This window comes from Wyeomyia smithii, chromosome 2 (genome assembly GCF_029784165.1).
Source record: "Wyeomyia smithii strain HCP4-BCI-WySm-NY-G18 chromosome 2, ASM2978416v1, whole genome shotgun sequence".
In the NCBI taxonomy this organism is placed as follows: domain Eukaryota; kingdom Metazoa; phylum Arthropoda; class Insecta; order Diptera; family Culicidae; genus Wyeomyia; species Wyeomyia smithii.
The window spans coordinates 195,439,283-195,454,220 of record NC_073695.1 but is presented as its reverse complement, the minus strand read 5'-3'; the positions used below and the strand labels follow the sequence as shown (position 1 = coordinate 195,454,220).

General features: G+C 37.7%; 1 protein-coding gene across 4 annotated transcripts in view; it reads right to left on the bottom strand.

Moving 5' to 3' along the window:
* Window positions 1–14,938, bottom strand: part of LOC129722753 (alpha-catulin) — a 380,319-nt gene that overhangs the window by 295,922 nt on the left and 69,459 nt on the right. The window contains exon 1 of one of the 4 annotated variants that reach the window (XM_055676462.1): window positions 12,373–13,113. The exons of 1 other annotated variant lie outside the window; for it this stretch is intronic. Coding sequence is in view for 1 of the 3 variants with exons in the window: in XM_055676460.1 (XP_055532435.1) it covers window positions 12,373–12,408 (36 nt within the window). In the remaining 2 variants the exon portion in view is untranslated. Of the gene's footprint in view, window positions 1–12,372; window positions 13,114–14,938 lie in introns of those variants that run through there. 2 more of the 4 variants (XM_055676461.1, XM_055676460.1) reach the window with 2 other exon arrangements.

The following is a 14,938-nucleotide window of genomic DNA, read 5'->3' as shown; positions in this document are numbered from 1 at the left end:
TGCTTCTGTTCAATCCGCGCGAAAGAAGGTATATATAGTGAAACAAGGCAAAGATCTTTTCCATTCATATTGGTTTGAATGGCAACGACTTCAATACTCGAGATCGAGGGGAGGTTGATTCTGAAGAAGGAATAGCACTTTTTAATCCCTAAAAGTACCCCTCCACCGTGTGAGTCTCGATCTCGACGAATAATGTTAAAATCGTGGGAATTGATCGTTTGAATTGAGAAAGGTTTCACAGAGCGCGAATGCGTCACAATTGTATGTATTTATCATATGAGAAAATAAATCGAATTTGGGGATGATACTTCTGCAATTCCACTGTAATACAGTGATAAAATTCCTAATCTCTTTCGCCGTATTAGTCATCGAAAGATTTAATAGCTGAAATGAGGGGCCAAGTTGCTGCTAGTTGCTTCAAAAAGGTTTTCACTGTAGGAAGAAGGGCAAGAAGAATATTTTGTAGGGGATCTGGTATGTTGAATGTTTTAACTATCCAGTCCACAATATCAGAAAATTTTCTGAACCCTGTTTCTTTTTTATCTTCTGATCGAGAAATGGGTGCATGAGGGGTTTTTGGTGCCCCAGGAAGCGGTGGGTACTCCTGGTTTGATTTGAAATTAAAACCGGGAGGTACTTGCTTCGGTTTTTCTTCACCGCTTCCTTTTTGTGTTGGCTTATTGGTCATTCCGCTAGGGGTTATCTTGCGGCCTTTGCGAGAAAGATTAGGAGAGTTGATCATTCTTCTCTTCCTAGATCCTTCTGGCATGGCATAAGAAAACCCTTCGACGGGATCGTCAGAGGTACCCTCATCGGTTGGCAAAAAGGAAAAAATGTTTCCTGTCGAGGGTGGCTCAGCCCTCTTAAACATTTCTGCAAAAGAGCGCTTTGATCGTTCCTTGAGGGAACGCTTAATTTTCTTCTCGCGCTGTTTGTACGCGGGACACGCCGAAAGGTCATGCCGAGTTCCCTCGCAGTAAAGACACTTTTCAGTATCCTCACTGCAAGCGGTCTCAGCATGATTGCCTCCGCACTTGCTGCAGCGTGCCTTGTTGCAGCAGTAGGTGGCTGTATGACCTAACTGCTTGCAGTTTTGGCAACCCGCGGTACGAACAGGCGTACAGGCAGACGAACCCTGTCCAAAGAGATGTAGTTCGGCAGTGCGGATCCGGCGAATGTTACACGGAAGGAATCCGAAGGGAGGAATTTCTTCTTCCCTTCTTCGATGGATACTGAATGCAATTGCTTGACATCCAGTATCTTGACATCTTGAATCAGGGGGTTCTTGAAGCAGCCAACCCCGTGACGCAAAATGTCATCGACCGTGAGGCTTCCTTCGGTAACCACACCGTCGATCTCCACGTCCTTGGCAGGGATGTACACGCGGTACTCCCTTGTAAAGAGCTCGTAGCTAGCAATTTCGTTTGCTTGCTTCAAGCTACTCACGACAACTCACAGTTTGTTCGGCCTCACCTTCGTAATCTCGGTTACGGCCGAAAACTGTTTTGCCAGGTCTTTGCCTATTTGAATTATATTCAAAGGTTTTATTATGGGCCGGACGTAAACAACGTAGGGACCGCTAGCGGCATCTGGGTAAGCTTTTACCCGTATTTCCGGTACCCTTGGTACGGAGCTAGGTAGCGGGGGTGGTACAGGGGAAGGTAAGGGAGAACTGCTGGGGGAAATTTCAATTTCTTCCCCATTTGTTTCAATATTCGAATGTGTGGGGGGGTTCAAATAGTTGATATTAAATTTTAAAAACAATTTTTCAAACTACAAGGGATCAAAATAAAAAAAAGACAGTAATACTAATACTAATAACAATAGTAATAATAGTAATAATAATAATAATAATAATAATAATAATAATAACAATTATAATAATAATAATAATTATAATAATAATAACAACAACAATAATAATAATAATAATAATAATAATAATATTAATAATATTGATAGTAATAATATTAATAATAATGATAAAAAATCTAAAGTGAATACTTCACCGAACGTCTAAGTCACGAGCTCACGGCTGATAGTAGGACCAATCGAGTGTCTCCGCAGAACAAACAATGACGATCCAGCTTCGTGTTGTGAAACAGTGGCCGTATTCTACACGCGACCTTGTAGATGCCACTTGTAGTTGACTTCCACTCGCTCGATCGTATGATGGTCCGTGCTGCTAGCGGGGTAACAGCGGTGCGGGAGAATTATTCTTGCTGATATATCAGCTGCGTATCAGATCACTGGCGGGATAGCCTGCCCCTACCAGTGTGCAGAAGATGTTTCTGCCGATAAACTGCAGGCTATTGTTATCGCACAACACAAGAACTAATCGAAAAAAAAAACACCCGTACGATAACTCGTGTATTGTTATTTTGCGAATCAAGCGGAGATAAACAATTTGCGTCTAATCGAGACGAAAGCAAAACAACGAATGTAAATTGCTAGTGTTGTTGTAAGAGAAAATAAAAAATCTTTTGATTAGTGTTTTTTATCACGAATTTTCTGGTGATCAATTCCACCACACTGATTATTTTCACCCCATTCCACGGTACCGAAAACATCAAGAGCGCCACAAAAATTATCCAATTTCGAATGCTTATAACTCAGTTAGTTTTAATCGGATTTTCTTCATTCTAGCAGTGATCTATTTGAAAATAAGCTACGCGTCCATCGAAATGCGGAGAATTGAGATTAAATGATTATCATAACTATTATACAATCAAGAAACGTAGATCCTTGTTTCATATCCCAATTTCGATCCAATATAACTGAAAATAAGCCCAAGGAAATCCAACAAAGTTAATTTTTGGAACTTGGATGATCTCCAGAGGCCAAAAATTAACTCCAAACTGAATTCCAATTGTGACTTCCGTCAAGAATGTCCGAATACCATCCAGTTGAAGTATTTCCGGAGTCGGGATGACACACAGAGGTCGTAAATCAATCCCAGATGTCATTTTTAATCCCTTCAAAACCTCAACAATATTTCAGAGAGTTATTTTAATAGTATTGGATTAAGGTTATTGACATTCAAATTGTGTCATGAGATAGTTAATCGTAATGTTAGCGGATATCACTCAAAGAATTATTGAAAATCAGAAGTTCGCTTCGAACTTATCACTTGCGATCATTCTTGAAGACAACAAATGCTAGTAATGTAATAACAGTCTTAAAAAGTTCTTCGTCAACCTCGCGGTCGTGGCTTTGCACATAACTCTTCTTTTGTTCTTCTGACGGTGATGAGGTGCTCTACCAACAACTTTGTTTCAGCAAACTTTAATATTATTTTCAAGTATGTATACTCATCAACATCTGAACAGTATTAACGACAGAACGGTTTACCGATAGCAACGGAAGGCAATTTCGATTTTAGTTTTGCTACTTTGTTGAATGTAGCGATTTATTGAAAAAAAACCTTCTTGTGTCATTCGATTTGGATCATATAAACTATGGATGGATAATGCACAGCTTACGTTGCGCATGGAAGTTATAAGACGGGAGCAGTTTATCGCTGCTCTACTGCAAGGAAAAGTACGAGGAATGCTTGTAGTTTCAAGGTTACAAATTTTGCTTTGACAAACGATTCGTTATTAGCGAATAATAAAATTATCAGACCATTCGGTAGAAGAGGGACTTTTATGCATGGGTTTATTCCAATCCCTCAGCTTTGACTCTTCTCTCACGCTAAAATCCAGAACAAAAAGTTTCTGAAATACGACCCGTTCGTCAACCCGCCGTCGAAAGCGGCGACCTTTTGCATACAAAGCATGCATTAATATTTAAGTATAAAGCATGAATAACAGCATCGGGATATTTTTTTCAATGACTAATTTTTGAAAAGGTTTTTTGGTTTTGTGTCTGAGATAACGCAGGTAAAGAGCTCTCACCAAACATGTGAAAAAAGTTCATGTGCCCATGAACACAAGCCAAGATTTAACTTTTTTTTCTCTGTGTGGACACATCATTGCGACCAGCGACATTTGATTTATTGTGATATTGCCCAGGTGTTTTTGTATTCCGCACTTCATATTACTGGCAGTATCACTATTGAAGTGAATGATACGCTTTTCATTTATATCCGTGCTTGTGCGTGAGAGTTTACCCTTTCGTTTCAAGCTTACTGCTCTACTAAACCCAGCTTCTTTATATCCTACCAATATCGCCGAATTACAATTCCCTGGAGTCAGACTACACCTAACGTTCTTCTTCTGTTCAGGTTATTTCTAAGAGGGTATTATGTCAAGGAAAGAAGTCCTATCGTTCCCCGTGCCAATATCGCCAATTACATATATTATAAGAAGGACTTATTTTGTCAAGAGGAAGGAGTCTTATCGAAACCTCGTTCCTCCTACCAAACACCGCGTCACAATCACAATTCCCTGAAGAGACACTTAATGCTTCATAATGTTATCAAATAACCCGTAGTAACTACGGAAGAGCCTCCATTTTCGATTATGGAATTTTCAATGGCTCTCCACTCGTACAACAATAAAGCTCCACCTATTGTTATGCTATCTTTCCTCCGGAAATTAATAGAGAAAATGACCCTCTCACGGTTAGACAAATGGGCCGAAATGAACGGTTTACTGTCAGATATCCTTGACCACTGTAAGATGCCTTAGCCAATTTGTGTGAATGGGCTCTTAAGCTGGGTATCGAATTCTCTTCGAAAAAAACTGAGTTGGTCTGGATTTTTGGTGGATTTTTGATTAGTGCTTAGATTTTAAAATATTGATCAAAGAGTATTTTTTATATAAGACATTTAACTTTTAAGGCAAAATTAATGGCACGGAGAGCCATGTGTTGTATACCAATTTACTCAGATCGACGAATTGAACAATTTATGTATGTTTGTGTATGTGTGCCTGTACGTATGTATGTGTAAATATGTTGTTTATATGTGTAGTTGATATACTATCGACCCAAAAAAGAAAAATAACAAAAAAAAACACTCTTTTTACAGAACGCTTATTCCGATTTTGATGTTCGCATGCTCAAATGAAAGCCCCAGAGATCTTTGAAAATCATACTAAATGCGATCTTCTATTTGTTGCTTGAACTGTAGAGTTTTGACCAAAGTATGTTTTAGACATGGGATAGTTTACTTTCTAAATGATTTTTCTGTCTCACTGCTCTTTCTTCTTTTTTATCCCTCTTTTTTCGTATCGCTGTTTATTTCTCAAAGAAAATCAACAATCATCGACAACTTTTCATAATCTTTACACTCTTCGAAGTGCGTCTTAACTGGTGTAAATAAATTACCCTTTAGCTTTTTCTTGAAAATTTGAACCAGATTTTAGAAAAAACTGCAATGCTTACTCAACTCCTTTTCTCGCTTCCGAAGCTTTCGTCATCACTTCTTATAAAATATATACTAAATTGTACGTTGAACCTAGATTTGCACATTTGCACATTTACACATTTACAGCTTTCGGGATCCAAGCGTTGTAGTAAATCTGATCCCACAGTGTGCAAATGTAAAACAATTAGCGATGCAGATATTTTGAAAAGCTTTACCAAAGATGTATAGACCTATTTACGTACGAATGTGTTAGTGCCACCCGTTGAGTAAAACAATGCTACGTTTTGAACAGCTGGAAAAATTTTCAGTTGAACGCTTATTTTATGTTTTAAATTTGTGACTAGGAATCTAAAGTTGCTGTTGAACGTAATCGGCAAAATAAGGAAATAGTGTTGAAGCAACTCTTCACTTACTAGTGTGCGCAGGTGAAAAGTCTCTTATCTCTATGAATGATACAATATGCTCATGTAAGATAGAAATATTGCTTTCTAATTTAAGACTAAGTGCAAACAGAGTATCCATGTTATTCCACTTCTCGTTATCGCAGCAAGATTTAAAAAGTCTTTAGGCCTTCGAAAAGAATAATGTTCTCGCCTATACTCTGAAAATGCAAAATTCTCAAAGATCGTGGAGAACCTTCATTTTAAGATAATGCATTTGACATAGAATTAAATTGACAACTTTCAACAATAGGTATATTTTTTTCCTGTATTATTCTGAACTATATTTTGAGAGCAGGTGAGTAGAATTTGCTTCAATTCATTAAAAAAACTTGATGCTGATTCATAAATCTAGGTCCAGCGATTTCTGAAAATAAAGCGAATAAGTAGAACCGCATTGAATACATATTTGCTGTTCTAGTGTGAAATCAGCATCATTGTTATCTATTACTGTACTGTCCCCACGTTCGATTATTTAAAAAAAAAATAATTGCTCCTAGACAGCATTTAAAAATTGGTTTGTGATCGAAAAATAAGACTCATGTACTCCAGTGATAACATTCATATTATTTGCGAAAACCACGTCAAGCTTTAATTCAATTGTCGTCTTTGGTTAACTCTCTGAAAACTATCTTTTAAATTCATTTCATTCATTATTGAAATTGGAATTACGTTGGTATACGATTTGTAATTGACTGGCCTAATATGTATAAAGTGATAGTTAGTATAACAAAGGTTTCTGCACCACTAGGTGGATTAATTCAGATTTTTTTCTAGGAAGCAAGGTTTCCGGCTATACTAATTCGCCTCTAGGCTATACCAAACAACGATATTGTCAGTTCTTGAATGCGGCTTCTTTTGCTTTCGCTCAGCCGCGAAGACACACATTATAAAATTAGAAAGAATACAATGTCATTGTTTGCGTATTGCCTTGGGCTGCATACAGTCGGCCCATACGATGAGTCTTGAAGTACTAGCGTGTATTCTTCCGTTGAAATATCGTTTCTGGAATCTTTCTTAGCGGTTACTTATTCGATGTACGGTCATAAACCTATAAGTAATTGAAAATTTCGAGAGATTGGTCGAACTTCAATCTCAAACAAGATTCATGACTTTATATTTTGACTATATGGCTCAAGATATTAATCCTTCTTCATACGCTCTCTTCAATGCCGCACCATAAGATACGTCTAATAATGCTATATTATTTGACATCATAATGAAGGAAGACATTATTGGTATCTCGGACCAATTGCGACTGAAAGAGATCCGTAGGATTTTTTAAAATGCAAGAGTTGCTCGATGAGGATCCATGTAAAACGCAGGAACAGCTTGCTTCGATAGGGTAAACAGGTATAATACGCCCCCCCCCCCCCCCTTAGGAACATCGTCAATATTGTAGCTATGTTTATCACGAGCAACAAATCTTTCATGCAGTTGGATACACTATTTAGTTGGTAATGCTGCTATTATTTTGTTTTGTAATTACTGTTACACAAAAACGCCATAACTTTATTAAACAATATGACTAATTTGCAAGCTTTCCAATCTACCGGGGCAAAACGCCCTAGATGCAGTATGATATGCCCCATGCAGTAGCTCCATATGGCAGCTCAGCACGCGAAGTTAAACAGCGCTTGAAGTCTCAGAAGCAAACGCTTTAGCAATGAACAAATCAGCACGGCTAGCGGTGGGGTATATTGCACAGAGCTGTAATCTAGCAGAAAGCATTGAATACTTAAGCAAATTATACTATTTTTATCGTTTCTTAACTAGATACAGCTGATTAGAGGTTCATTTGAGATATATAAGTGCAAATACCAGGTAATAAACTTTATACGCTAGTTATAAAACGTTACGGAAACGCAGCAAGAAATTAGATCTCAAGCAGCTCAATTCAAAATTGATTTTGTTTATTTTTTGCTGCTAGTGATAATTATCAAACTTGCACAGAAGGTTGGTCCTATGACCCGCTACGGATTCCTAATAGTCTCATGTCTTATTTTTTGTGTGTTTCCGAATAAATGGACTGGGGCATTATGCCCCGGGGGGCGTTTTATACATATTAACCCTATGTGAGATTTTCCGCCAAGCGGATGCATGTTTTGGGCATGACTTGGATAGGAATCGAATCTCAGTGAAGTGAGCAGAACGACAGAAATCGCCTAGACATTTAAATCGTTAAACATCTGACAATTGTTGAGTTTAATGTAAAACAGTTAACGTGTGCCGAATTATTAAAGTATCTTAGGTACTAATATTTTGCTGTAGGAAACTTGACCTTTTATGTGACGCAGACTTTGCCAAATACTGATCGCCAATAGTGTTGTTTTGCAAAAACTTAAAGTTTGATATGTCGCAAGCAAGGTTTCGCTACCGTTTTTAATCTAGCCTGTGTCTCTGGAAGGGTACTTACCCTACGGTTCCCCTCGATAAATCCAGGACAACGGAAAATTTCGAAATGTCCTCTACTGTCCCAAAAACTATGATAAATTTGTGATCTTTTGAAAAAGGTTCGATCAAAATTGGTTCAGATCTTGCGGAATGACAGGTGTAAGAATTTTCATTTTTTCGGCTCCGGAGGGGTCGGGTACGCAAGCAACGATTTTTAATGTCAAATTCGTTCTCAATTCACACAAAATAATCAACACAATTAAAAAGGAATAGTATTTTTAACTTAAATTTTGTTTATTCTTCATGTAATTCACCACAAAAATCTCTTTGCAGGTTTTCGTAGAATACTCGTAGAATACTCGTCAGCAGTACCACAATACCACAAGGTAGTCATCTAGACCCATTGCTGTTCGTGTTATTGATGAATAAACATTCTGATGTGATCTGCCATGCAATCATTTCGATTTACGCAGATGATGTGAAATTGTTTCTGCCTATTAAAAATAATGACGACTGCCAAAGATTGCAGAACGATTTAGAGATTTTCGGAAGATTCTGTGATAGCTGCGGACTAGGTGTGAACGCAAACCATTGCTTAATACTGACATTTACTAGGAAAGCTCACTCCGTATTGTACAATTATGCTTATCCAGATAACGTTGTACCACGTGCTGAATTTGTTCGCGATTTAGGCATAACCTTCGAATGAACAATGTCTTTCACAAAACACAATAAGTTTCTTAATAATGTCTTAAAACCGTCAAATTAGAGAGATTAGGAAGCACTTAGAAAGGAACAAATGTAAAATCAAATGTTTTTTTGAGAACTAAACTGCAATTTTCTCTTTGAAATGTGTGATAAATATGGGTTTTGTTGTTAACTTAACTAAACATTGAAGTCTGTTCTACCAGTTGTTCTTTGACACCAATCATCTAACTCTTTTATTTTAGCTGCTATTTCACTTCAAAAGCAGTAAGCTTCGCTTTCAGTGTTGTAAGATTCACAATTTTCTGCAATAAATACACTAAATGTGAATCTTACTTCACTGAATGAAGGTTCATGTGCAGCTTGGAAACCAAATATTGTGATAGTTTTTGTACTAGTTCTGTTGCAAAAACAATTATGTGGGTACTTTTGCCTCTCACTACTCTATGGGCCAAGGCTCCCAGTATTAAGAGCCGCTCATTTTTTGTTTTAAAGACAGAGACGGCATTTTAATGATTAATTCCAATAGTGAGATTAACGTCGAGGAACTTTCAAGGTTATTCTAGGTTATCATAAAGACATTAGGTCAATTTCAATAATACATCACTGTATTATTTTGCTCAGGTTTTACTCGAAGTTTTTGTCATTCTCGTGCTTTGAATACTCATATGTTTTTTAAGTGAGGGCCTCATAATTCCGTCGGTAAAAGTTCGAAACCCGATACAGTCACCTGTCTTTTCGAGTTGGAAACTTGATCTACTACCCTAGAGCAAAAGCGTAATAAATAACTGTGGAAATGCTGGATAAAACCAAGAAGAAGCCCATATTTTCAAACTGGGTACAGTAATCAATGATTCTAAATCACTGTTCTACAGAGTTGTTATTGACCTCAAAGCAAGATCATGGAAATTCAGGGTGAACGAGTACTAATACTACGTACTAATACCACTTTCTACATTACTCAAAATACCAATACAAAAAAAGTATTTAAGAGTTGTGCCCATTCACTAAGCTTTAATTTTGCTAATAAATAATTGACTGAATAATAATTGACATACGTTCAAAACCAATACAAAATGTAGCCTAGCCCGTGCATTACTGGGTGGCCCATAATACTGGAAAAAGTGAACTTCGACTAGCATTATGGACCAATGTTTAGTAGCGTATGAGTATAGTAAAAATACGAAATTCAGAGCGGATATCTAGTAATTTGGTAAATACATTTTGAGTTTTAAACTCCATTTTGAGCCAACAATGTGCTAGAGCCTTTCTTATCGCTCCACCAAGACTTGCATTCCCCATTTCAGCTTGGCACCACGAACGAATTAAATTTAAATTTTAAATTAGGTTACGCTATCTCAAAATTCGAGAGGTTGTTCAATTTTCTCTTTTAGTGGATTTTTTTTTATCTTATTCAGCTCGTTTTCTTGCCACATTTCAATTAATCGCACACCACCTGCAAAAAATTGAAACCATGTTCTGAATTGTTTCAACTTCTAGAAAGTAATTTGAATGTCGTCGTATCTTTAGTGAATCTGTAATCTGTAACATTGAGAAAAAGTGGATTTATGAACGACAGAATCTTAGTTCTTTTTGCTAACAAGTTTTGAATTTACAAACTTCAAATCGTTTTACGCTAAACAAAAATGTAATTTAATCCGAAATCATATTTCAATTACTATGTACTTTTCTAACCAATAACTAAAAGAGTTACTTAATTTATCAAGAGAAAGCTACCGGGGTACTTTTGCGCCCATTGACATGCACCGTGTGGCCTCATTCTACATGTTAAGATTCGAACTGACAATCATCCACTTGGTAGGGCAGACTCTGTAATCTAGTCACTTTATTTTGTTAGTTTGTCTCATTAATGAAATAGTTTCTGAATAGGATGTCTAGAGCTGCAAGCAAGACAAACCTTCAAATTTAAATGGCGCCACGCTTTTAACTGACGCTGAATAGTAAAACAAAAATTCAAAATGACTGTAATTCAATACATTTGGCAATATGTAAAATTTTTCCTCTAAGAGAGGTTTTTCAAAATTCAAAAACCTTGAATCAATTTTATTTTTTTAAGGAGTAGTTGAAGATTCACCTCAACTTTCGATGGAAAATGTATTACGAAAGTTTGAAGATTATGTTGACCAAATCTAGACGGATGAAAATAGAGAATGAATTACCAGATATTAAATCGATGCGGATGAATCTGTTACTCTCTGTAATCCGATCACGGTAAATAAAACTGACGAAACTTTGGAAGCTTGTAATCAGAAAAAATCATCAGGTCCGGATGGCTGAAGATACGAATTTATTTGAAACATCTTAATTTCCTGAACCTTTTTTACGGGATAAGCACATATTCTTAATGTAAGTAATATTACAGAAAACCTAAACTTAAAAAAATAAAAAAAGTTTTCTTCGCAATAAGGATAATACTCCATGGTGAAATTATGTACCCACTTTGCTTCTTCAGTGTAGAGTTTATGAGCCATTGATTTTTGAAGGAGGTTGGATTGGGAAATTTCATGACGAGCCAGAGATCGAATTTGCGAGACAGATTTTAATGTATTTTTTGTACATTACATTATAAAGTAAATTGATATTTGTATTGAAGCTTGGTTATTTTAAGTACCCAATTCAATAACAATGTCACGAAACATCTCTTTTGCAGGGTAACAAGATGTCCTGAGACTCGTTTCGTGAGACACCACATTTTCTCAATATTTAGATTCAATTCTTCTTTCTGTTCAAAAATTAATGCATGTGCAGGCGATTCGTCTCTGCTTGACTAACAATACAATTTCCCACAACTTATCGCTAGAAAAGCTTCTCTCTCGGGGTACAATCTATGCTCCGCAATAGGCGCAGCAGGAAACGAAATCATTTCTATTTTCACAAATTACTCGATGTGCTCGTGTGCACGGGACTAAACGGTTCAATTTATCTCCCGTACTGACGGCTACTGACTGTGAAAACCCATCATCACAATATGGAGCCACACTCATTACAACAGCTTTTTGATTAGCTCTCGTCCCCGGCTCTACATCGGCGCTACAGGCAATTTCAATCGAGCCGGGTTTGGTTGCCGCGCTCCAAGCACCTACAAACAGCTTGTGCACGCTTCTTTGCCTGTGCGATTCAGCTGTTCGGCCTCCTGACAGCCTGGTTCCGTTTTCCCACCGGTTTTACCAATACTAGCACTGCTAACGGAAAACGCTCTGCCATCGGTCGCAACCACGGAGAACGGGCTAGAGAAAGTAAACATAGCACTGACTGCTTCGGGACCTGGACCGCAAAACCATAGTCTGACAATCACTGCCGTACAGAGTTTGGTCCCACCAACACCAACATCAGAGCCGTCCCACAAAGCCAGGCAAGTGGTTATAAAGAAAATCCCAAAATCTCTTGGTTACGGGTAACAACGTTTCGGTAGCGAACAACATATTTCAATTTCGACTCGAGAAATCACACACTCTGTATTTTAGAATTGATTTTTTTATTAGCAGCAAATTACACCAATACCTGGTCTTCATCTTGCATCCGTCGGTAGGGGTGCATCAAATCAAAGCTTCTCCGAACTGAGCGATGTTTCGGTCGGAAAATCACCTTGTTTACAATCGGCTGTAACTCCTTCTCACTTCTGCATAGATCAGTATCTCTTCTTTTTTTTTTTTTTTTGCTCTCACTGAACAAATACACTAATCACTTCTCAAACTAATGAAGCACCCACACAAAGCCATTTTCCACCAAGGATAATCCCGGGGTAATTAAAGCTCACTCTTGATTCCCCGCCACTACGCACTGGGAAAAATTTTCCCGTCACTTTCCTCCCAGCGATATTTATACACTTTCGGTCTAAACCGGTTTGCTTTAAAGCTTTTCTCCCGCGCTTAGTTGGGTACGAACACTAGGTTTCACTGAGCTCACCCTCCGTATAAATAGGAAATATTCCACTCGGTTCACTGGACCAAATCGCGAAACTTATCACCGGACGAAATCTAACACCTTCAACGCCTAGCACCGTGTATCCGTAACCGTACGCCAACGAGTTCGAGATTGAAATAAAGTGTAAGGTGCTGTGCTGTATTTTCTAAATCCACACTTTTTCTTTCCTGCACCAAACACCACAATCTGTAGTACCCTGGAGTGTGTGGAGGTGGTAGGCTCAAACGCTGGCTGCTCTACCTGCCGTACTAGCGTGCGGGCGAATTTTTGGCGAGCGACACGAACGGAAGACGATATGCAACTGGGAAAATTTGCTCCCGAGTAGCCGAACTTGAAGCCTGCGAAAAGCCAGCCACCAGTCCTCGGGAGCAACATGGTGGAAAAGCGTCCGGCTGGGCGTTGCTGGTGTTGGAGGCTCACCCGCGCACACACTTACACAGACAGACGTAGACGAGTGAGTGGTACTGGATATGGTACGGTAGTATTGAATGTCAAAACCATGGGAAAAATGCCGTCGAGAGAGAGAAAGATGAAGAGCGGCAGGAAAACATTGTGAACAGAAAAACAGGACGTTCAAGTTGCGGTAGTGGTTGTAGCCAAGCCCAGAGAAGGTAAGCGCTAATGTTGATGGGTTCGATTGCACGCCAACTTGTGGAATATGGAAACGGTGTTTTGAAGGTGAGTTTTTTAATGCAAAAGTTTTTTTAAGTATTCTAAATTACTAGTTTTATTAAGTATTTTAAAAAATACGTAAGTGCTAACTGTTGAAATGCCAAGAGTAAATTTTTTGCTTAGGTTATGTTTGCAATTTCAAATTTTCATGACAAAGTTGCTGTAGTGCAAGCAAAAATGTTCCAGAAAAAACCTGGACATTGGATAGACATAAAACGAAAGAAAAATAGGTAAGAAGTGTTAGTTCACAAGATATCTCGAGCTAGTACGTCTCTGGTAGTAAATAAAATTCAGCCTACTTCAATTCTGATCTATACATAGGTTTCATAGTACGAATCTCATATAAATCGACAGTGTCATGCCAAGAAGACAGATTGTAGATAGTTTTCAGTAATTTTTTTTAACACTGAATTTTTTTTACCATGGCATGAAGCACCACTTGGGTTTCAGTTTGACAACTTTTTGCTAGTTAAATACATTGTGAGGAAATTTGCTTCACATTAACCTTCGTTAATATTAATATCCCATCGATTACAGTTATTTGACTTCAATGAAATACACTCCCTTGTGGGACACCTGGGTTTTGGATAGATAAGCACTAAAAAAGACTAAATTAGATTAATTAAGAATGCAGGAACATTAAGTGCTTAAAAAGGTGCTACACGCTCAAAAAATCCAAACTATGCTCTTTTTTCCGAGCAAAAAAGTGAACGAAAAACGGTATAACTTTATATCCCCGAGGAAGGCCAATTCCAAAGGTCGAAACGTCGGATGGTAGCGTTTTGATTCACCGTTAAGAATGAAAAGCTTTTTCTAGTATTAGACATGGTTCAAATGTCGTTAACTAACGGAAGGAAGACACACAGTTTACGGTTGAGTATTTGTTATATTATAATTATACATATTGCTTTTAATATCTTAATTGGAAGAACGATGTACGAGAAACACTAGTTTTATTTACAATTGCTCATCTTGCCTAGGCTCAGCCTCTAGCAGTAAATAAAAAAAAAAGTTTAACCATCTAGTGCCAAATGCCGTCTTTTGGTGATCTTCACTCAAACCTCTAAAAAACTCCAATAAATACTAAAAAAGGGTTTAAAATGATTCATAGTGAGTTTGCCGAAGCCCATCTAGAAATAAACTTGGGAACTAGAGAGTTAAGGAAGCGGGTTGTTTTAACTTTTTCGAAAAACCTTTACTATCGAGACATCTAATCAGCCCAATAGATGAAGAAAAAAAAATCAAATCAGCCTGAGAGTAATGGAAGAAAACATTGATTGACTTATTGGGACGGGAAAACTTTTTCATTTTATTTATACTGATGTAGAGCATGTCAGTAAATGGATGGTGTCTATTAAAGTAGTCTGTGCTAGGAATACTCGCGTAAGATAGGATCATTGTTTGCGTCAATTTCTCATTGAAAATTTCTATCAATTTTTACCGCTTGGCAATGAAATCATAGTGATAACTA